Genomic DNA, 24,057 nt, shown 5'->3' with positions numbered 1-24,057 from the left:
TCACATTTCGCCACCATCAACCTTCAACGTGCTTCTTGGCTCCTCCTGGTTCGATAAACCTTGGTTTCTTTCTGAGGGAAAACTTGCTGCTGTGCGCATCATACCTTCTTCTTGGGGTTCCCAACGAACGTGTGAGTTACACGCCATCAGCGGCGTGGCACCATCTCTGACGGCGGATTGCTACTTTTTCCCGTATCAACGGATACGAAGAAAAATCCTAACGGACGCGTTAGGTACCCGATAAAATATGACTGGGACTCGACAGAATGGTAAGACCTTAAGCGGCACCTGTCGACGTTTACACCAGTATCCCGAGATCATGTCCAGGGACGTGATCTTGAAGTAGGTTTTTGCGGATTGCCACTAGAGCAGTTAACTAGTACCTGATCCGTCAGATGAACTAGCCCCAACTACCGATATCCCTGTACAAAATAATATTAGCATGTCGAAAGATTATGTAATGAGTAAAATTGGAGATTTTCCTTGATTCTTCGATTCAAGAAAAATCTCGGGGGCTACTGACATAGGCATCCCCAATGGGCCTGCCAAAGATGGTACCCGGGGTTTACGTACTAAAGGCCCAGGACTCGAAGAATAAGAAGACTCGAAAGCCCATTTAGTATTAAGGAAAGATAACTTGTATTAGGAAAGATAGAGATTTGTAATCTTACGGGTTGGGTACGAAACCCTCCCGAACTCTGTAACTTGTGTATTACGAAACCCTCGGCTCCACCCTCTATATAAGGAGGAGTCGAGGGACGAAGAAAGGATCGAATCTACTGTCAACAGAACCCTAGTTTTCATAATCAGCGAGTACTTTTCGGCTGAAACCTTCGAGATCTACTTGCCCTCTACTTCTAACAAAACCCTAGTCTACAATCTGTAGGCATTGACAAATTAATCCTTTGTCAATGGGCATCAGCATCATCAGTACTAACACCAGAAAATTGCTCTCTCATAAAAAGATTTAGTAAAGCAGGTTTAATTTCATAAAATTCTGCTGTAGAACCAGGTGGAGCAATAGGAGTGCATATGAAATCATTATTATTTGTGCTAGTGAAGTCACACAACTTAGTGTTCTCAGGAGTACTCATTTTAGCAATAATAAAAATAAATAAAGCAAAACCGAATTAAATAAAGTAAAACAAGTAACTATTTTTTTGTCTTTTTGATATAAAGAAAGCAAACAAGACAGAAAATAAAATAAAGCAAGACAATAAACAAAGTAAAGAGATTGGGTGTGAGAGACTCTCCTTGCAGCGTGTCTTGATCTCCCCGGCAACGGCGCCAGAAAAGTAGCTGCTTGTGACGGTAAAGCACACGTCCGTTGGGAACCCCAAGAGGAAGGTATGATGAGTACAACAGCGAGTTTTCCCTCAGTAAGAAACCAAGGTTATCGAACCAGTAGGAGATGAAGATCACGTGAAGGTTGTTGGTGAAGGAGTGTAGTGCGGCGCAACACCAAGGATTTCGGTGCCAACGTGGAACCTGCACAACACAATCAAACTACTTTGCCCCAACTTAACAGTGAGGTTGTCAATCTCACCGGCTTGCTGAAAACAAAGGATTAAACGTATGGTGTGGAAAATGATGTTTGCTTGCAGAAAACAAAAGAGAACAATGATTGCAGTAGGTTGTATTTCAGATGTAAAAGAATGGACCAGGGTCCACAGTTCACTAGTGGTGTCTCTCCAATAAGATAAATAACATGTTGGGTAAACAAATTACAGTTGGGCAATTGACAAATAGAGAGGGCATAACAATGCACATACATATCAAGATGACTACTATGAGATTTACTTAGGGCATTACGACAAAGAACATAGACCGCCATCCAGCATGCATCTATGCCTAAAAAGTCCACCTTCGGGTTTGCATCCACACCCCTTCCAGTATTAAGTTGCAAGCAACAGACAATTGCATTAAGTACTGTGCGTAATGTAAACAATACAAATATCCTTAGACAAAGCATTGATGTTTTATCCCTAGTGGCAACAACACATCCACAACCTTAGGGGTTGCTGCCACTCCCCCAGATTCAATGGAGACATGAACCCACTATCTAGCATAAATACCCCTCTTGGAGTCACAAGTATCAACTTGGCCAGAGCCTCTACTAGCAACGGAGAGCATGCAAGATCATAAACAACACATATATGATAGATCAATAATCAACTTGACATAGTATTCCATATTTATCGGATCCCAACAAACACAACATGTAGCATTACAAATAGATGAGCTTGATCATGATAGGCAGCTCACAAGATCTAAACATGATGGCACAATAGGAGAAGACAACCATCTAGCTACTGCTATGGACCCGTAGTCTAAGGATGAACTACTCACGCATCAGTCCGGAGGCGGGCATGGTGATGTAGAGCCCTCCGGTGATGATTCCCCTCTCCGGCAGGGTGCCGGAGGAGATCTTCTGAACCCCCCGAGTTAGGGTTGACGGCGGCGGCGTCTCTGGAACTATTCTGGTATTTTGGCTCTCGGTACTAGGGTTTTCGGGGACGAAGGAATAAATAGGCGAAGGGGCAGCGTCGGGGGAGCCAGGGGGCTCCCTCCCCACGTCACGGCGCGGCAGTGGGCCCCCCCGCGCCGCCATATGGGGAGGGCCCCCTGCTGGCCTTCCTCGACTCCTCTTCAGTGTTCTGGAACACTCTGTGGAAAATAGGGACGTGGGCTTTTGTTTCGTCCAATTCCGAGAATATTTGTAAAACTACTTTTCTGAAATAAAAAACAGCAGAAAACAGGAACTGGCACTGTGGCATCTTGTTAATAGGTTAGTCCCAGAAAATGCATAAAAACATTATAAAGTGTGAATAAAACATGTATGTATTTCTCCTATAAATGATGCTAGAGTACCCGGCCAACCAGGCCATCTGAGAGGGGCACTTTAATCTGGTTCGTCCATTTCACCTACTACAGTGATTTTTACATCCCACTTTCTACCTCAGCCGTTGGATGCAGTTAAAACTTTTCTCACTCGTTTGGCAGTGAAAGAGTCCATGACGCGTGGGACCTCCTACGTGCAGGACCCAGGGGTAAGAGGCAGACAGGCTAGCTCGTTCGGTCGCCTGGTCACCTATCCGCCAGAGGTGAGAGAATCTAGATCGAACGACGTCCCCAATCCTGGCCTCGCTCCTCGCTCCCCAATCCCCACCTCCTCCTCTCCTCTCCAATGTCAGCCTCCTCTCCTCCCCCATTTTCGTTTCTCCTCTCTCCCCCTCGACTGGATGCGGGAGCCAGCGGCGGCATGTAGAGCGTGTCGAGGCGGCTGGAGGCAGGGAGCACGCGCCTAGCGGCGGCGATGGCGGCTGGAGGCGGTGTTCAGCGCGTCGAGGATGGCCGCCTCCGAGGACAGAGCGGCAGAACCTTTCGTGGGCGGCGACCACGACCAGGCCGGCGAGCCTCATGCGAGGAGCGCGCCTAGCGGTTGGACGGCGGCGGCCTCTGCGGAGATCGGAGCCGAGGGGATCCCCACTCTCCCTCGTTCATATCCTCGGCGCCGGCTTCCTTGAGGTACGTTTCAGCCTCCGATTCTCTCGTGTGCCGCGTCCTCTTCTCCCCACATGAACAACAGCTGTAGATGGCTGCTCAGATCAAGCGCTGAAGGCGTCCATCGTCATCGTCCTGGTCGATGACTGAATAAGATACTTTCGTTTAGTAGCGATGACTGAATATTGCCTTCTACACCTATTTTAGTTGTAAATGAGCTCAGACATGGCTCTTCTTCTAGGGGTACCGTTTTATGCTATTTTATATAAACCTCGGTACCATGATATTAATTGTTTGGTTGTTCATTGGAAGTTCTTTACCCTGAGATTATAATATGCTCGTAATCCAAGCATCCTTTAATTTCTGTTGTTTTCAGATGAGGTTGAGGATCATTCAGCATATGCATTTCACGGGCATACAGGTACGACCTCATTGAACAAACTAACTTACGATGTCTTGTGGCTATGATTATATGTTTGCACCAATAAGTTTGATACACCATGTCCCGGAGTACCTTTGCACTGGAAAACACTTATATTAACAGCTGATCTTGATATGTTGGGTACAGATGAGGTATTTGCTGCTGCGTGCAGTCCTGTAGACGCATCGCTTGTTGTTTCTGGAGGTAAAGATGACAGAGGTTTTCTTTGGAGGATTGGATCTGCAGAGGATGTTCAAGAGTTGTCTGGTATTGTCGACTCATCTTCTTAGTCTAATTGGGAATTCCTTAGTCGACTTTTTCTATGTCAATGTTACCCGGACTATCTCTATGCTTCGTCACTATTACAATATTAGTTCTTAAATGTGTGTATTCTATTTATTTTATCTAAAACTCCAAAAGTATTCTAGATATATTGCAGCAAGTCTTTTTCATTATTTTTTGTTTGGGAATATCTTCATCTTTATGTTCGTGTTGCATCAATTTATATACCTTAATTGTTTTGATGGATGCCTAGATTTTTCTATGAAGCTTACATAATATCTGTTACCGATACAGGACATAGGGATACTGTCTGCACTGTGGATTTCAGTTCAGATGGAAAATTGGTGGCTTCTGGAGGTATGGATGGACAGATAAATGTATGGAATACAGCTACACGAACACTTCAGGGAACCCTTGAGGGCTCTGAATCAGGCTTTGAGGTGAGATGATGCTGTGGTCACTTTCATCCATTTAGTTGAACATATTCCATAACTCCTTGTTTCGTGCTCTTAAGCTGTATCTAGGTACTCGTTTATTAATTACATGTTATGGTTTTGTAGTGGCTTAAATGGCATCCGCGATGTCACTTGATAATTGCCGGATCAGAAGACTGTAATATATGGGTGTGGAATGCCGACCACAATGCCTTTCCGAGTATATTTGCTGGCCACAGTAGCACAGTGACATGTGGTGACTTTACCCCTGATGGTAGTGAGCTCTTCTGTTGTTTAGTTATATATGTATGTTAAAGGATCAAGCTGCCTCTTAATATGGTATACAATACATCACCCCAATGTGGACTTTATTGAGTCCTGTTCTTTGGAATGCCTCACATGCAATTTTTCACCTGTATGTAGCAATTTTTTTGGTTATCAATTCAGAGCTTCTTCATTATCAATTCATATTTCAGAGAAACATATGGATCATGGTACTTATATTTCTGCTACTAAGTTGTGTTGTAAGTTAATTTCAGTGAAACTAGAAGTTGATGATAAAAATAATAAAGGGAAAATAGCAGAATGGCTTCTGTGATGCTTTAACATCTTATATCTTTTTCACCTGTTTACTTTAGAAGTTTAGATCCCAGATGTATCATACCCATTTTAGCTAATTCAGGTGTTTTTGTATGAAGGTAAGCTTATTTGTAGCGGATCAGATGATGCAACATTGAGGATATGGGACCTTGAAAGTGCACAATGCAGACATGTTGTTCGGGGTAAATTACTGTCTATGTTGTAATTACCATATGTTCATATGGTTGTTTTTGTGCATTCTCTGTCAACCCTGAACTTCATTGTCCAATCTTTTTACCTCAATCTAGGTCATGGCTATCACACTCAAGGATTGACATGTTTAGCTATTACATGGGACTCCCAGTCCATTGTTAGTGGCTCTCAGGACAATTCCGTGTGCATTGTGAATATAAACTCAGGCCAGGTGGGTGTATGTCATGATTTTGCACTATTAATTTAGCAAAAAGGTCGATGAATCACTCCCATCCATGCTGAATGAGCTTTGTATCCTTCTCTTCCAAGTTGGCTTATAATATTAAGTATTTGATGCAGTGTGTGGTTCTAACTATTGTTTGCATGGTAGATAATGTAAAAATAATATAATTATGGATTTCCTTATTTTTGCTTGTAGGGATTTCTGCAGTTTTGTTTGTAAGATATACTGCAGGATTTGTTTTCTTAGGAAAGTCGCATGTACTCTGTTGATAGTTTTTAAACTTTGGAACATGTGCCATGGAAGGTAAGATAAGCTCTGATTTGTGTGTAACAAGTGTTGTTGGTTCTTTTTGCAGGTTGTTGGTTCATTAGTGGGCCACACTAACTCGGTCGAGTGCATGGGCATCTCACCAAGGTACTTTTTCGTGATACATTTCTTGGATTGTTGGACTCTGTATGGTAACATTGCCTTCATATTGACCTAGCTAACCATGCCCCTGTTTTCTGCAGGTATAACTGGGTGGCCACAGGGAGCATTGATCAGACTCTCATTATCTGGGACCTCACTCATCAAGCAATTCGATCCACTTGCGAGCATGATGTGGGTGTAGAAATCAATGGACCTTTTCTATTTCTCTTGTATTTTCATGTCATCATGAACTTACTGCTGGTGGTGGTGTTTGATAAGCAGGAGGGCGTGACGTGCCTGGCGTGGCTGGGTTCGTCGAAGTATGTAGCATCAGGATGCGTCGATGGCATGGTGCTCATCTAGGACAGCCTCTCTGGTGAGTTGGCTCGTGTGTTCAGCGGGCACCGCGAAGCCGTGCAGTCTCTGGCCATCTCCGCGGACGGCAACTCTCCCATCTCTGTCTCCTCTGATAAGTCTGCCCGCGTTTTTGACATTTCCATGTTCAAGTAAAGATATATGTATCAGCAAGCCAAGCAAGACTGGCTTCCTCAGCTTGGATGGTCAGGATATGTACTTGTATGGGAGTGGGACCTCTGAACTTGGAACTGGCCTTTGAGATGTAGTCAGCAGTGCAAGCCTGCGATGCTCTTACGCTCTTTATTGATCTCTGCCGCTGAAGAATGATCCTTAGTTTCATTAGCTATATTGATGTCTTCTTTTTGAGGGTATGTTTGGAGCTTGCGTCAAATTTTATTTCTATTTGCTGTTGTCTTTGGATTTCTGTTTCTATTTTCAGCAAAATTGCGAATCTTTGTGCTCTTTGCTTAGCTTCCAGTCTAAGCTCTCATAGCTGCACTGCCTTCTGGCATTGAAATGTCTGGTACATCACAAGCTATATTTGAGCTCTTGACATAAGTGCATTAGTCTCTCGTGAATAGAGTCAAGCTTTGTGTCTGCCTTCTTGTGTTACTATTGTTCAAATGTAGGCATGAGTTGCCATACTTGATAAGGAAGAGAATATATGAAGCTAGGCCAAAGCTAGGGTGAATTTTTTTATTTCTCTGGTTGAACTTTCCTGGCTTATTTGGTTCTTCCCGATGTGTCGCCCAGGTTGAAATTTTTTCCTATCGTGCACTCATTCTTATTTCTTAAGACCGGCAGTGCTGCCAACTCGTGTGGGGCGGGCTAGAAGCCAAACTAGACGGTGTATGCTTATAAGGTAGACCAGCGGTGAGTGCACCTATCTTGTGCACCTATCTTGTGATGTTGCCAGCGGCAAGGGTTGGTGTCTCCCGTTTTCTCCGACTAATGAAGAATCTGAGAATGCTCTCAACAATATTCTTCTGTTATACACTCATAATCTCTTGTTACCTACTGCATTTCCAGTGAGCCATGCTGCTGAAGGTTGATGGACATCCAAGCCTTTAGCTTTGTGCTGATCATAAGCCACTGCATTTCCAGTGGGCCATGCTGCTGAAGCTTTAGCCCTCAAAAGAAGATTCAAAGAGGCTGCACATGTTCAATGTCAGGTACATCTCTCAAATCTGCACTATAGATTCTACACTTTTATACTTTCAATATGCCATTGGTTTAATATTTTTCAGATTAAACCTGATGTGCTGGTTATTAAACTAAGCAGCAATATATCTACTACACATGTTGTTGGCAGTGTGATGTCGTATTTTTTTTAGAAAGAATAGTCATTGGTATCCCTTTTTGTCCATGATGAAGAATTGGCAGCTTTTGCTGCGTGTGCTTCCAACCAGGCTGAGCTGGTACCTCTCCCTCCCCATATTTTCTTTTCATTTTTTTGGGTATAGGTTGTATGATGTTGTGCGGAACTACAGCTCTTGTTATATGAGAGAAGAAACATAATGTGAGTAGATCTAAAATGGCAGCTCCCCGCTGGCTGCTCCAAGGCTACCATCTCTCATGGCACGCTCGTAGCATGTAAGCCGCGATGTACATGATTGGAGCAATGATACCTACCACATGGAATCCAGAGCTCGAAGCAGCTCATGTTGCAGAGCATCAAGGTCGGCTCCGATGACTTTCTGTGGATGCGCTTCGCCCGGAAGCTGTCATTGTCACCGAGGCTGCAAGACGTCATGCTGGTGGACTGGTGGTGGCGCTTGACCTGGTGTTGATCAGAAAAGAGGAGGAGAGGTGTGTATGTGTGTGCGGTCGTGTGTCGTTCAAATTCATGATTCATACATGATCCTTATCTCTAAATAAGCAGCTGCTGTTGCAGAGCATCGAGGTCCTGGTGGTGGTGCTTGACCTGGTGGCTGTTGTCGCCTAGGCTGCAGACATCCTCCCGGTAGACATGGTGGTGCTGCTTGCCCTGGTGGTGATCAGAAGAGAGGAGGAGAGATGTGTATGTGCATGGAAGAGAGGTATAATACATAAACCATCGTCTCTAAATCTTGCGAATTGATATTCCTTCAGCCCAGCTATTTTCTACCAATTTCGACTGGAGCACACCTTTTAGTGTCACGGTAACAACTGAATGTGCGGCTACCTAAATAATGTATGCGTGTTCTCTTTTTTTTACCTCTCCTCTTTGTATACTGAATTAGTATGCCCTTTATGAATTTTTAGCAATTGATGGAGCGACAATCCGGGAGCAAATGGATGGTGATAACCATATTGCAACGTTGATGGTTGAGCTTTCCCGTTGTCAAGACTATGAAAATGGGGATGGTACCACTGTTGTGGTGGTCTTGGTTGGATATATTTTTTGGGCAGGTTTGCGTCTGTGTGTGTGTGACTATTTTGTCCGTTTTATTTCTTTTTTTATTTTGGTTAACTTGGAATTGAGGTCAGTTGCCCAGTTGTTGTCTCTCTTTCCTGGTGAAGGTGTAGCAATCTTCCTGTTGATCATGTTTTATCTTGACACACTGCTACATATCTTGAAATAGCAAGGTAATTCTATAATTATGAATTTCTGGTCGTCATCTCCCTTCCATAGATTCTTGAGTGGTTTGCTCATCAGGGTTTGAACTTCGAAGTACTTTGAAACCAATATCACTTCAAATGATTTCTGATGATTTATCATTTGTTCTTCCATTCCGTTGGTTGCTGCAGATCGGCGCTGAAATCCAAATAACGGGACAACCGGACAATGTATTTTTTCTCACTCAGCTCATATGTCATCTAATGTTTATTAAGTTTCATTTGATTGTTCCAATTTTGGTTAATGGCTTACTGTATATTGAAGGATAATTTTTCTCACCTTTGCTGCATACAACATCAATATTAAAAAAAAACAATCGTCCACCTGCAATATTTAGGATTTATTTAGCATAGACCAGTTGTAGCATTGCAATCCTTTTAACAATATTTAGGTGGTAACTTGGGTTGAGGATTTTGGTTTAGGCTGATGCGAAGACAACAAAGTGTACGTGCAGATGACGCTGCGGCCACTGAACCCGGTAAGGCAGCATAGAGATTCATAATTCCTTTCCTTTTGCACTATGGATTTTTGGTCTGTAGTTGCTAATTACAGGTGGTATTGTGTGGTTTGTAGGATTTCACATAGAAGCCTCCTTCTCAGGAGGTAATTGCACAGGATATCCGTGCTTAACTCTCTTTGCTTCCTGTTGGGGTGTTGCGCTTTTACTCCCAAAGTAAGTTATGTGTGCCTGTTTTTGATATGGTTCATGGTTGATACTGTATGTTCGTGTCTTTGTGGATCGGACCATATTTTTTGTTTAGTTTTTACAGTCGTCTGCTCATAGGTACCGAGCTGGGTGATGAAGCACTTAAGGCACCAGAACCATTAAAGAGCACTTGGGAGATATCTGCAAACAAATGTAAGAGCCACGAACAACATTAAAAGAAGTCTGAACTGAATACAAGAATTGAGGGAAGAAAGGGTTATAGTGCTAAGGGAAAATTAATCAAGAGCGAAATTCTAGCTAGAGGGCACCTTTGCTGGAGAAAAGGAGGAGGAAAGAATCTGGACGATGGTACACGATGCAGAGCATATAATATAGGCGGTGTATAAGAAGCTAAATTGATCCAACTTTATGCTGCTCCTTGTGAGGTGTGTTTCAGGTGTTTTATGTAGGCTCTAAGTTGTTATTGTAAGTATTCAAGTGATTATTCTGTTTATTTTTTATATTTATTTTGGTAGACATGAGTTATGAATTGATCTCAGAAACAGAACCTATACAAAATCATGGCAACTATGAGTTTCAATCTAAGAAGATCTCAGATATTTAGTTGGGCCAAATTACATTGACTTGTGCTCACAGCTTACACAGGTGCCATTTTTGACTCGGTATTGTGATCTTTAGGGAAAAATAGAATTTTTTTCAGAAATGTTGCTGATCAAGCATGTTGTCTGAATCGTATTTTCTTACTTGCCTTGCTTCTATTTAGTGAGTGATTTTTCTTGATTGAATTATCTATTTATGTATTGATTCAAGTCTTCTGGGAAAATTTAGTGCCATATTTAGTACCAAAAAACGGCCATCATGCCATCATTATGCCATTATGATTTGGTTAGGGTCGTACGTGTCTCCTTTTTGTTTGATGTTAACTTGGTTGTGATTTAATGGATTGTCTTTAAGGAATGTGATGAGGCGCTGAAATGATTTTTGGACTATACATTTCATTATGAGAATAGTAGTCAGGTACTGCAGACAGGCAAGTTGTACATTTGCCACCATGATAAGTCAGGTGTTTTGTCGTTTAAGGCTGAATTTTTGGCGAATGTGACAGTCTTGGTGAACTGGAGCAAGTAGCAGTACCAGATGTGGTACTTATGCTTCAGTTTTTTTTACATTTCAATACTAGGTTTACATCCTCTAGAAATGTACTTTTATTTAAGATGTTGCTTGCATTCAGCTACTTTCATGCTTGGATTTCCATTTGGGTATTTATTCGGATAGTGTCCTTTTTGTGCCCTTCGTTCACTTTTCGATGATAGGCTGGAAAGTGACTTGCATGAATCCTTCTATAGGATTGATGGTGATGTTTCGATGTGGTGATTCTCGCTGGGTATTATTGATTCTATCATTCAAGAAATCAAGGTAGTCACTTGTCTGATGTGTTTGCAGACACTGTTTGTACATAAGGTAATGTCTACACGGTCTCCTCCTTTTCTAAGTGCCTCTGTTGCAATGGTTCTGCCTCTCCTAATTACCAATGTGTATGCAATTTGCTGCTGATTTGCAGTATTTCATTCTCTGTGCCTTTCTTTTCTTTCGCGTATCTCATTAGTTTCGGATATGGCAGTCAATTTCTTATCTTCAGCGTTGGTACACTATACTTATTCTTTGTCCTTTTCTATGATTACCAGGCCCTTTTCTGCTGCTCCTTGTATCGACTGACGCTGATAGTCAGTGTGCCTTATCAGTACATCGTTGAGTTAATCAACCGGGCTAATCGCCTTGACGTAAGCTTCTTCACTGGACATGTGGGTCGCTGATAGTTAGTGTGCCTTATCTGTACATCGTCGAGTTAATGAACCAGGCTAATCGCCTTGACGTAAGCTTCTTCACTGGACCTGCGGGTTCCGTGCTACGTTCTCAAGCTGATGTGATTCTTTTGCTATCTGTCTCCACATTGCCACGTAACTATATTGAACTATATTGTCTGTTGTAGTATCAACCTCATGTGCTAGCTGAGTAAATACCTATGTAGAGGCTATTTTGTGTAGGCGGCATTTCGAAAGACATCCTTTTGTAAGTAAATCCTCTGGCCGGTAGAGGAGATTAATATGACCATCTCTTGGCAAGGTCTTATGGCCAAGCTATGGGCTAAAACTTTATGTACCAGTATGCATGGTATAGACTATTGCCCAGACCTGAACTTTTATCTACTTCTATGAATGGCACGGATTATTGCCCACGACTATTTGTTTTTGCTGATGTATTTTACATATGTTTGCTTCAATGCTATAGCTGGTTTTTTAGTGACCATTATTTCATATACACCCTGAAGGAACATTCATTCAATGTATTAGCTATCATGGGTCTGAGAACAATAATAATATACCCTAGCCGATACCTTCCGTTCTTCCGACATGGGCGTGTGGTTGCTTCAAACAAAACCATAGTTAGTATGATCAATGCTTCAGTGCTGCGCACCCTGGTTACTTAGGACACTGCCTTATTTGAGGGGCAGTTCCAGCAAACACTCTGTCTCTCTGATAGGTGCAATTTGGTGTGTCAATCTACTATAATTGATGTCAATAAGATGAATCAACATCACCTCTCCAGAATAAATATGGCTGCCTCTGTAGCTTCTGCTTCACATACTTTTGACGCTTAACAAAGATCCTTCCAATATTACCAATCACGTCACCAGCTTTAGGCTGAATCTCATATGCACACATGGTTACCAAAACAGCAAGTAACGGTGGACTAAAATTTTCCCGTCCTAGAGAACTGCCACGAAATACCATAGTGCTCAGCTCGGGGCTTCATAAATCTATATTTAAATATCTATGCTCTTAGTCCATACAGGATGTTAAACGACTGTTTTATTTAAAAATTGCATCAGCAATCATTATGGACATGCACAATGAATCCGTTCTTTGCAAAATTATCACATGTACGGGGTATTATGTACAGTGGACAAAATAATACAGAATATGCTGAGTAGTTTAATACTCCCTTCGGTCCTATTTAATTGACTCAGATTTAGTATAAAGTTGTGTTAAATCCGAGTCAATTAAAAGAGACAGGAGAGAGTACTATAGTTTAAATTCTGTCCTAATTCTTCCATTTGCGCGATAGCGCAACAGGTCATCTAGTTGTCATAAAACTAGCATGGAACATAAGAAATTATAGATACGTTGGAGACGTATCAATCACTGAACCAGGAGTGGCAGACATGGTAGCTGAACGAGCCGTACAAGATGAGCTGCTCAAGAAACATTTGGCTGCAGCACAGAATCGAATGAAGATGTATGCAGATAGGCAACGCGCAGAGAAAACGTTCCAGGTGGGTGACAAGGTACTCCTCAAACTTCAGCCATATGCACAATCAACTGTGGTGAACAGGCCTTATCCCAAGCTGGCGCACAAGTTCTTTGGTCCTTATACCATACTGGAGCGCATCGGGCAGGTGGCGTACAAACTGGAGCTGCCGAGTGAATGTAGGGTGCACAATGTTTTTCACGTCTCCCAGCTGAAGGAGTACATGGCGGATTTTACACCAGTATTTTCCGAACTTCCTCCATTGCCACTGCTTGACTCCAAGGAAACAAAACCAGAGAGAGTACTGGACAGACGCCTCGTCAAGAAAGGGAATACTGCAATCGTGCAAGTGCAAGTGAAGTGGACAGGCATCCCAACAGAGGCGGCTACTTGGGAAGATTGGAACACGCTGAAGAATCAATTTCCAGCCGTTGGTGCTTGGGGACAAGCACAATTTCCAGGGGAGGAAGATGTCACGACCACGCCAGAGCCTTAGGCGTGCGTGCGCCATCAGGGACCTGTGGGTGTCCTTGTGATGGTGTGAGGGGTGTGCGTGTAAGTTAAGCGTGGGCCCATGGAGGTCAGGAGCGTGAGTCCGCAGTTTATAAGCAGAAGGTTGTAACCAGAACAAGGCAAGTAAGAAGAATAGAAACGGAAGCAAATTCTTCTCGTCGAGCTCTTTCTTCTTCTTCCGCACGGAATATCATTTCGTGTGCAATCTTACTTCCCTGGCAATCATACCAGGAAGGGGATATTACACCATAGATCAAGTTTTTTTTTTCTTTGACAGAATAGAATCAATAGATCCAAGTTATGCTGCTCGCTAGATGACCAGACGGTACGGCAAAGGTGTGCCCACTGCCCACGCGTCGCAAGCCGTAACGCCAGTACGGCGGCGGCGGAATACAGGGACCGGGAGCAGAACGGACTCCGTACCGGAGGCGCCGACGCTATCCTCTCACAGTCTCACAGTCTCACCGTCCACCTTAACCGGATCGGATTCAGCGCCGGTGGCTCGTCGGTTCCGCCCCCGTCGCTATATACGGCGATCACCGGTCTCCCCTCCCCGAGTTCAAGAAACGCGCCTAGCACTAGTTTGACACTTGAGAGGATTCTTGGTGAGCTATTCCTGCTGCTGCCCTGTCCGATCTACATATCGGTCGACGGACTTCACCGCGGATCGAGCGGAGAGGGCGATTAGCGGTAGGGTTTTCGTTTGGGACCCTAGGAAGAAACCCAAACCAAATCCGCGTCTTGGCTTGTCTCATCCCGGGGGAAGATCATGGCCGTGATAAAGATGCCAGTGAGCAGGCGCCGGAAGGCGAAGGGGGAACAGGGCAGCAACCCAAACAGGGCCGGCGGCGAGACGCCTGTTAAGAAGGTGAAGGTACCAGGAAAATTCACCTGATAGCTTGATCTGCTTGCTTGTTTTGTTTCTCTAGAGCTACACTATTCGGTTGCCTTACCGGTTGCTTCTCGTGGATTACTTCTGCGCTGCCGCGCAAGAAGAACACCCATCATTGTTGTGCACCTGCGCTTCAATTTTGCTCACCCGCCTGCCTTTTTTTTAAAAGTTCTCTTCCTCCTATTTAACTCGTTGACAAGATTTAATCCAGTAATACATTGCTAAGATGTCTATTTTCTTATGCAGAGGGGTGCCTGTGTACTGTGCGACGATGGTGGTGATTTAATCTGGTAGGTATACCCTTAACGGTGGATTCATCTCTAATAAATGGGCAGTTGCGGCCGCCAATTCACATTTTTTTCTTAAGAATTTGTTCTCCTCAATTTATATTCTTGACATGTACACAGCAAGTGATTGTGTGTTATTGTACGTAGTTAATATGTACTATTCTCTTAGCAATAGATTTCATGTTTTGTCAATTAAACTAACGGTACTAGAAGATTATACTGCATTTATCTACTTCGATAGCCGATTTTCTCATGATAGTTGCTTCCAGATAGAGATAGCACATTCACTATGCTCAGAAGTTCTTGGATTCAGTCCCACCAATATTCGATGATATATATATGGATTTTCAAGCTTGTCATCAAATGTGTTTTTAGCACCGCTTTTTTTTTTGTTACAGATGCAACATGTAGTGCCTCCTGAATTCCTAACGTCTCTGATGAATGTTGTTGAAATACCTGTTGCTTTGAATGTGTCATATACCGTGCTCTATCTCAGTGTTCCTTGTTCCCTTGTTTTTTTAGTTGTGATGGTGGATGTCAGAGGTCCTTTCACCCAACCGAAGAACATGGTGAAGACTCAATGTGCGCAACCCTTGGGATGCCTGAAGAACAGTGGCAAAAGCATGTAGCACAAGGGGTATATTTGATTAAGTTTCCTGGTTCTTTTTATTTATCACTTGTTTTCTTTATGTATAGAAGTTGACATCTGTTTCATATTTCTCGATGGTAATTCAGGATGCGGCCTTGTATACCTGCAAGAACTGCCAGTATAAGCAGCATCAGTGTTTTGCTTGTGGATTGTTGGGGTCTTCAGACTTGGCATCAGGACCTGAGGTATGAAGCATTTTTCTGTTGACCTCAGACTGCCAGAAGATATAGGATGTATCTTAAGATGCCTTTTTCTATTGCAGCATTTTCCTAGTAAAATTTAAGAAACTAGCACAATACCCCTGCTTTGCTGCTGATTAAAAAAGATGCTGTGTTAATTACTTTCTGACATCCATGCAAAATCAAAAATACACACATCCCATGTCACTTCAAGCGGTTAACTCAAATTAGGAAGTGGTGTAATCAAAGGTCGATGGACTGCCACCACAAATTGACATCTGAAAATACTTGATTCTCTGCCAACTTTTTCATGTATTTTCAGGTATTCCAATGTAAGCATCAAAAGTGTGGGCACTTTTACCACCCTAACTGTGTTGCTAAACTACTCAACCCTGATAGCAAAACCCGGGCCGTACTTCATGTGCAACATATTGCTGGTGGACTGGAATTTGAGTGTCCTGTGCATCAATGTAAGTCGTGTAAGGAAGCAGAGAACAAGGATTATAAAGAGATGCAATTTGCAGTTTGTAGGCGCTGTCCAACTGCATACCACCGGAAGTGCTTGCCAAGGTTTGCCTTTGCAATTGAGATTGGAGATGGATATGCCCTTGCTATTCTCCACCCTGTCTCATTTTGGTTATGCTTCATTGGTGTAAACAAGATTCTCTTCCTAACAGCTAATTGTTTTGCAGTGATATTTCCTTCGAAGAGTCTGAAGAAACGGGTAATCCACGGAGGGCGTGGGAGAAAATTCTACACAAACAAATTTTAATCTACTGCATGTGTGTAAATTCTCCTACTTTCTCGATCACACACTCAGCTCGTTGTCTCTCTTTCCTATCCAGACCTGATGAATTCTTAAAATATTTGCAGGAAGCATGAAATTCAACCAGATCTGGGAACTCCCATGAGGGATCATATTTTCTTTCCAGATGGGAGAAATCCTGTTGCATCAAAAAGGGCTAGAGGTACACCTCAGGAGCATGATATACTCGAAAAAGATGAGCAACTCGACCGCCCCTCGTCCTCCAAACCATCTCAGTCCCCTCAGCCGGCAGAAATTGGCCATCATCGGGTGAAGCCCATTGATTCATTTGCGCCAAAGCACTTGTTCCTGCGTCCTCAACCAGGCTCATGTGGCTGGCTTGACGAGTGACCAACATCATTTTTTTTGTCTCCAGCCTGTTGCTGAAGAGAAAACTAGCAGCAATAGCTTCCACCTGAAGGGCATGGTGAATACTGATACAAAATGTTCAGTTCCATTTGAGTGCGCAAGTTGGAAATGAACCTGAGAAGAAAAAATTAGACGGGACACAAATGTCCTTCCTTTTATCATTATTAAAAATGGATCCTAAACTCTTATCTGTGGAAAATAATATCTGAACATGAGCTCCAGTGAAATAGTGTTTGTTTGCTTGCTTGTTTACGTCAACAGAACATGTGTATATGCAATGCCAATTTAAGTTCCCCCACTTTCACGTCAACAGAACCTTGAAAAACAGATCTACTCGTAGATGCTTTGTCGCGTGCAGTGCGCGTGGAACCCATGTTGGGAGAAGTCCACTAATCATAGTTATCAATCGTCACAGGGCCGCTTATCACCCAAAAATCAGTTTACCCTTTTGCCAATATACTCTTAACAAGAGTAAAAAAATGTGAGCTTATGCTGATAACTGCAGGTAAGCCAGAGGGGTCAAGAGTCCAAGGCTGCCTTGAGCTCTTGATGACCGTAGAATCTGTTACACATAATCAATCAAGTCCTCGATCTAGAATTCACACGGGTTTCTTTAATTGAAACATGTCTAGAATCTTACTCCGGGAGTCTACTTGGAATCCCGATGAGCAAAGCTTAATGAGCAGCTCAAGTCAATTCACAATGCAGGGTTTAAACAATGCATAGGAATGCCAAGTTGGTATTAAGAATACAAGAGGTGCAGCATAAACAAGAACCGTAGCACCAAGAGTTTCTTGGAGACAGCTCGACTTAACTTGAGTCTTTGGATCGAGCAAAACCAGCCTTATTTTTTAGGCTGCATTTCGTACAATCCAAGCAGACGATTAGCACAGCACCCCAAGTAATATGATGTGTGTGTCTGAAGGAAGATTAGCTATGCGTTGCAGTTCCATGGAGTTCTAATTACGTTTTGATATTGACAGCCAAATGTAAACATTGTTTTGCACATTTCGGAAGTAGTTACAACAGAGTAGCTAGCTACAAAGAGACACAGATTTCTCTTAGAGAGATATACAGTATCAAGTAGTACGGAGGATCAAACTAGTCTGGCTACCACCCTAAAATATACGAGCGAGTTCAATATTATTATCATGGTTGCTGACTTGCCGTCAAATCTCTTTGCTATAATCAGGAGGGAGGGGGGGGGGGGGGGGGGGGAGACCCAAGAGGAGCTGAGTGACGATAATTTCAAATTTCTCAAATCCTTTAGAAATTTGAAGAAAAAAAACTTGAAAATTTTGTACTCACAACATAACTGCTCCCAGTCAAGCCTTCTGCCCCCACTGAATTTTTTTTTCTAGGTCTGCCAGTGGCGATAATCAGGAACAAGTTTACTTGAGCACGGTCTGAGCACCACGCACACTGATACACATAACAAAATAACTAAATTGCGAGTAAGAAGTATCCCCATTTGTTAAGAGTTGGTCAATCTTGGATGCATATGCATACCAACTACTATAGCATACCAACTACTCCTAGTTTGCACCAAGATCACACAATGCGTACCTGGAGTATATATAACAAGTAATCCTGAAATAGTGTTGTACATGAGGAACTAGAATATATCATCAGACACTGTAATTCCATCAGTTAAGAGGGAGGGAAAGGTCAAACTTGGATGCATAGCGCTTACTACTCTAGTTAATTATTAGTACTTGGTATGGTTCACCAATCCCCTACTAAACCCCTCAGCTTGCTAGCCAGATGCGTGCTGCCCACCTCCTCATCGAGCTGCTGCCAGGCTAGCTAGGCAGCCATGGAGGCTCACTACCCCAAGTACGTCCTCTACGGCCTCCTCATCCTCGGCTCATGGCTCATTTCCTGCCTTCTCCACTTCCAGTTCGTCCACCTCTCCCTCTTCTCCTCTAGAGCCCAAGGCTCCCGGGCGTCGCCCATCGTCCTGCCACTATCGGTCCCCAACGGGCTCGACACCAGCATCCAGCATCCAGCTTCCTCTGTCGTCGCCGATCAGGATGGCGCGCTGCGCCGGCTTTCATCGGCCGCATCGCCGTCGTGCGAGGGGAGGTACGTGTACATGGTGGATGTGCCGTCGCGATTCGATGTTCTGAGGGACTGCGTCGAGGGTTCCCCTGTGTTTCAGGATGAGTACCATATGTGCTCCCTGATGGCCAATGCCGGCATGGGCCCTGCGTTCCCTCCCGCCACCGGCAACGGCAGCGACGGTGACACCGGCGTCATCCCCAACACCGGGACCGGGTGGTAAACTCCTAGTCCTAGATCGTAGTACAAGTCAAGTATTCGTATGATATATATGGTGCTTACGAGCTAGCTGCGGACGTACAGGTACAACACGGACCAGTACGCCCTGGAGGTGATTGTCCACAACCGGATGCGTCGGTACGAGTGCCTCACCGACGACCCGGCTGCAGCCACGGCCGTGTACGTGCCCTACTACCCGGCGCTGGAGATCGAGCAGCACCGCTGCGGCTTCAACGCCTCGGTGCGCAACGGTCCCTCCTCCGAGTTCCTCCGGTGGCTGTCGTCGCGGCCGCAGTGGGCAGCCTTCGGGGGCCGCGACCACTTCATGGTCGCCGCCAAGACTACCTGGATGTTCCGGCACCTTGAGGGCGACGGCAACGCCACCAACAGGGTGTGCGGAAACAACTTCCTCGAGCACCCGGAGTCCGGGAACATGACGGTGCTCACCTACGAGTCACACATCTGGGAGCGCCGGGACTTCGCCGTGCCGTACCCGAGCTACTTCCACCCGACGTCCGCGAACGCGGTGGCCGCGTGGCAGGCGCGCGCCCGCGCCGCGGACAGGCCTCGGCTCTTCGCCTTCGCCGGTGCGCGGCGCGCCAACGGGATACTGCCCATCCGCGACCGCATCATCGATTCGTGCGCTTCATCGAGCCGGTGCGGGCTCGTCGACTGCAGCCACGGCCTCCAGGGCTTCCTCACCTGCCGGTCGCCGCGGAGGCTTGTCTCCGCCTTCGCCTCGTCCCGCTTCTGCCTGCAGCCGCATGGGGACTCCTTCATGCGCCGCTCCTCGGTGGACTCCATCATGGCCGGATGCATCCCCGTCTTCTTCCACGAGGAGTCCACATTCAAGAAGCAGTACCGGTGGCACCACCCGGACCCGGACAGAAGCAACGGCGACGAACGCCGGTACTGGGTGCTCATCGACCCCGACCAAGTCCTCCAAGGGAAAGTGGACATCGAGGAGGTGCTGGCCAAGTACACAGACGAGGAGGTGGCCGCCATGAGGGAGGAGGTCATTAACATGATCCCCAGGTTTCTGTACAAGAACCCCAGGGAGAGATTCCAGGGGGACATGAGGGATGCGTTCGACGTAGCCTTTGATGAGGTGATGGCGAGGATGACAAGGATCAAGAAGGGGGAGGATTTGGGATGGCCTGTTGACCATGATACCCTGGCCGCCAAAGACTCGTGACATCAAATTATTATGTGCAACTTTTGTGTTGATCTTTTAGTAGGAGTAGTTTTGTTGTTCGAACATAAAGTTAAAGTAGTGGCTATTTCCATTTTATCGATGGCTGGTCAGTTCTGGATAGTCGACACAGGGGTGTTTCTGTTTTCTCAGCATCACGTCGAAGAAGATGGAATCTTATCAACTCCAAGTTCACGAATGAGGAAGAAGAAAGAGTTCTTTTCTAGAACTTGCAACTGCGAGCCTATTTTTTCTTAAAAGGACGGAGTCAAAAACTTTGCCTCATTTATTAAATAAGAAAAGTGTTTTCGGACAAAAATCTACAACAACATGGTCAAGCCCACACAAACAGTTGTTGGGTCCTTCAGCAGAAAACAAAAAAAATTTAACTATACGTGAACCATAATACGCTCAAGATCTATCCATGTAGTAATGCAGTACCGAAGGTGATATCGGTGACGTACCCTCGTAGATCGATAGCGGTTAACGTCCTCTAGAAAGTGGATGATGTAGTCGAACAGTCTGCGCCGACCTTGAGGTTGCGAAGAAGTCCTCTCCCCGACGTCAAGTGCCGCAAGTGCAGCACCTCGTAGTTTCGCACACGTACGGTGCTCAGCGACACTCCCGGCTTCGATCCAGCGAAGTTGCGGAAGTAGATCTTCTAGATCCAGATCCCGGCATCGCTCGGGGCATAATAAAATTTGGGAGCCCTTTTTAATTAAATAAAAAATCATATTTATATTAAATTAAATATATTTCAATATATTAATTCTAATCAACATATTAAATATATCCTTTAATTTCCATTAGTCCGAGACACCCCCGAACTATTCCGAACATCTTTCGGATTTCACCGGAACCCTATTCCAGATATATCTCTCAACTTCAATGAATCCAAAACCATCTGTAGTTTCGTTGAACCCTTAAGTTTGTTACTCTACGGTTCGGGAATAACATAGCTATGAAACAGGACTAGGTCACAAACCATATGATCACTAGGGGGGTCTAGGGAACCATTGCGATCACTATAAATTTCACGAAGATATGATCATCGTTTGAACCTATGCAAATAGTCGTAATCCTTTTGTTTATTCGACATCGGCACTTGTCTAAGACATGATCATCAGTATCTTGATACCTAGTTCGATCTTGTTACCGACAAGGCTATTTAGCTCGTTCAGATGCGATTATATCCCCATGACCTAGTCATATGCTCTGCAGCTTTCATGGATATAATCTCACCGAGTGGACCCTTACAAAGTATCCCCGCTCTTGATAACGTAGGCCTCAACCATTCCATCGGTATACCTAACTACACTTTTATGATCCCCCTACTACGTTGTGACGGTTGATGAGCTAAGGAAACCTCAGGAGATGGTGATTAATACGATCTCATGGTCTAAGGATTAAGTTACTATGCACTTGTTATAAACATTGTAACATTGAGCTCAATATAGCATGATCGTGTTACAATACTTATATTGCCCACTTATAATCCTCATATTCATATGTTCTTTGCAAATTCATATTGTCACCTTGTTTGACATTATTTTATCAAAGTGAGGATTATGAAATGCCTAAAGAACATATGAATCTGAGAATTCATGACACTAAAACAACCTGCTCCACAAATTAGCATGATCATAAGCTCATAAGAGTATGGTGTTATGATGAGTGACAAATATGACTCGATTATTTTTGCTCTAGTGCAAGTGGGAGACTGTTGGAGATAGTTCTCTAGCGACAAATAATAATAGTTATTCATTATATGTCAATTATTCATAATTAGTTTCATGCCATGCTCTAACTGTATATATTATGAGGAAAACATTAATACATGTGTGGTATTGTAAATAACCAAAAGTCCCTATTAAGCACACAAGTGCATGAGTGTTTCATTGAGGTCAATAGTTGGTTGAGGTTTTCCCGATCATGGACACACACGTCACTGACATTGAGGTCGTCATGTTATTGGATGAATGATATAGTAGATAATTCATAATCCTCAGATTCATATGTTCTTTGCAAATTCATAATGTCACCTTGTTTGACATTATTTTATCAAAATGATAAATCTATTATAAACTTGTGGATCCTTAAGTGAGACTTTCCTTTCTTTTATCACATGAAGTTTGGTTTAGTCAAAGTGACGTTTACTTTATTTGTCATGAATACAAGGAAACACACTTTAGCAAAAATCCAATTTTCTTAGCCTTCTTATCAATGTAGATCTTGATGATGATGCTTTAGATGCTCATCCATCTTCCATTCCTCCTTTAGATGTGGTATCCTCAATCTCCTAGAAATTTGAGGATTACCTTGTTCAACATTTTTCTCAGAAATTACTTCGGAACATATTCTTCTAATAAGAACTAGGATCATCTTTTGTCATTTTATAAATCATGGCTCAATGATAGAACCCCATGTCTAAACATAGGTGATGTAGCACATCTCTCTTCTATCAATTAGTTATGTTTTGTAATACCGCAAACATCGACATGTTTTCCCATAACTCATATAATATAAAAATCTCGAATTTTGTACTTTATTATATTTTACAAGCCAGAATACTATTTTCTTTGTTCGTCTTATCTTGAACTCCTTCAGAATCATGTTCTTAGGACGGTAACTTTGACATTTATAATTAAAACATTTTCTTCATCTATCTCAATAATCGTGTAGTGTTTTAACAATTTCAACTTCAGTTATTATTTTACGTAGTTTATGCTTTCTATATGTCTCTTATATATCAATCCATTTCATTCAAAATATCCACTCACATGTGTCAACACGCGTGATGGAATTTCTCATGAGGCTACCACTCAAAATATGTCATCACATATTAATGTGGAATTTCATATATAGCTCCCACTCAAAATCTGTCATCACATATTAGGATAGCTATTATAAGCTCCCGCTCAGTTTAATGCAATTGTAGGCCTTTTCTTTATTTTGGATAATTCCAAAATCCTTTTTATCATAGTATCAAAATTGAGAATTCCACTCACAATGTTCTAGCATTGATCTGATTTACAGAATCGGCCGGTTGTCTTACTGCAACCTTGTTCCACTTTCCAAAATGGTCCACTTTTGTTAATCCTCACATCAATTCTTATACTTGTTATGATTGCCAGTACAACGCCTAAGGACACAAGCAATACCACATATTTTTAGTTGGTTCTATGATCTTTGCCAAAACATGTTTTGTGACAGATCAAAGAATTGCTTTGTCTTTATTGAATTTAATTTTTTCTTCGGATGAAGACTCAAGTATTTTGCCATACTTGATAAGATCAAATTTCTCAATACTTCATAATCTTAAATGATATTCAATTTAGGATTTCATGACTGTTTAGGCATTTCTTTTATTATAGTCTATCAATGCTTCTTTCGTAATTTGTAGGCATGTCTTTTCCTTAAGACAATTGAATCAGAAATATTATTCCGCTCCGTGAGGTAAAAAAATTCCTTGAATCCCACTTAAGTTTTAGTAAAACTTTGACTATAGGATTTCATGATCTTTATAATTTTTCCAGCTCTTCATTCCGAGCTTTGATACGGACAAATCCACTGCGCAACTCTGATATATTGAGGTCAGGTACAATTACCTTTGTTTAGTTTTACTTAATTCCACTTTGTATTTTAATGAGAACATGATTTCTCCATAAAACACGCACCAAATTCTTAGCAAGACTAGTTTTATTCGCAATTCACAATTCAGAGAACACATTACAAAGAGCTTTATTCATTTCAGTCTAGGAATTATCTCGTAATTCAAAACTTAATAAATCATTTTGACAACTTCTTTTATCAGTGAGTGTTTGCTATATTCATTTTGAATGTGTGTGCTATGTAGTGATATATCTTACTAGGAGATGTTATGCAATACTTTTTA

At 43.1% G+C, this 24,057-nt stretch overlaps 4 protein-coding genes across 5 annotated transcripts; all 4 read left to right on the top strand.

Moving 5' to 3' along the window:
- The first annotated feature begins 2,907 nt into the window (after positions 1-2,907).
- On the top strand, positions 2,908-11,923 carry LOC127303789 (uncharacterized). The gene is made up of 18 exons (XM_071819925.1): positions 2,908-3,528; positions 3,881-3,925; positions 4,073-4,192; positions 4,502-4,647; positions 4,768-4,915; positions 5,340-5,423; positions 5,529-5,644; positions 6,012-6,070; positions 6,166-6,256; positions 6,347-7,593; positions 7,796-8,230; positions 8,316-8,460; positions 8,666-9,190; positions 9,443-9,498; positions 9,594-9,693; positions 9,805-10,112; positions 11,034-11,148; positions 11,373-11,923. The coding sequence occupies exons 4-10, from the start codon at positions 4,567-4,569 to the stop codon at positions 6,425-6,427; spliced, it is 660 nt and encodes a 219-aa protein (XP_071676026.1). The 5' UTR covers positions 2,908-3,528; positions 3,881-3,925; positions 4,073-4,192; positions 4,502-4,566; the 3' UTR covers positions 6,428-7,593; positions 7,796-8,230; positions 8,316-8,460; positions 8,666-9,190; positions 9,443-9,498; positions 9,594-9,693; positions 9,805-10,112; positions 11,034-11,148; positions 11,373-11,923.
- Positions 11,924-12,910: 987 nt separating this feature from the next.
- Positions 12,911-13,492, top strand: LOC139831543 (uncharacterized). The gene has a single exon (XM_071820839.1). The coding sequence runs from the start codon at positions 12,911-12,913 to the stop codon at positions 13,490-13,492; it is 582 nt and encodes a 193-aa protein (XP_071676940.1).
- Positions 13,493-13,838: 346 nt separating this feature from the next.
- LOC127300753 (protein ENHANCED DOWNY MILDEW 2) lies at positions 13,839-16,842 on the top strand. 2 transcript variants are annotated; one of them, XM_051330917.2, is made up of 7 exons: positions 13,839-14,377; positions 14,648-14,691; positions 15,211-15,325; positions 15,424-15,522; positions 15,839-16,086; positions 16,209-16,298; positions 16,390-16,842. In XM_051330917.2, exons 1-7 carry the CDS (start codon positions 14,279-14,281, stop codon positions 16,670-16,672), a joined length of 978 nt encoding a protein of 325 aa, XP_051186877.1. In that variant the 5' UTR covers positions 13,839-14,278; the 3' UTR covers positions 16,673-16,842. The 2 variants fall into 2 exon arrangements, with proteins under 2 accessions (XP_051186877.1, XP_051186876.1); XM_051330916.2 differs by having other exon boundaries at positions 13,839-14,383.
- A 1,568-nt stretch (positions 16,843-18,410) lies between these two features.
- LOC127298029 (xyloglucan galactosyltransferase KATAMARI1 homolog) lies at positions 18,411-20,261 on the top strand. The gene is made up of 2 exons (XM_051328028.2): positions 18,411-18,970; positions 19,055-20,261. The coding sequence occupies exons 1-2, from the start codon at positions 18,507-18,509 to the stop codon at positions 20,163-20,165; spliced, it is 1,575 nt and encodes a 524-aa protein (XP_051183988.1). The 5' UTR covers positions 18,411-18,506; the 3' UTR covers positions 20,166-20,261.
- The last annotated feature ends 3,796 nt before the right edge of the window (positions 20,262-24,057 follow it).

Source organism: Lolium perenne, chromosome 5 (assembly GCF_019359855.2).
Source record: "Lolium perenne isolate Kyuss_39 chromosome 5, Kyuss_2.0, whole genome shotgun sequence".
Lineage (NCBI taxonomy): Eukaryota > Viridiplantae > Streptophyta > Magnoliopsida > Poales > Poaceae > Lolium > Lolium perenne.
This window is presented reverse-complemented; position numbering and strand designations above follow the sequence as displayed.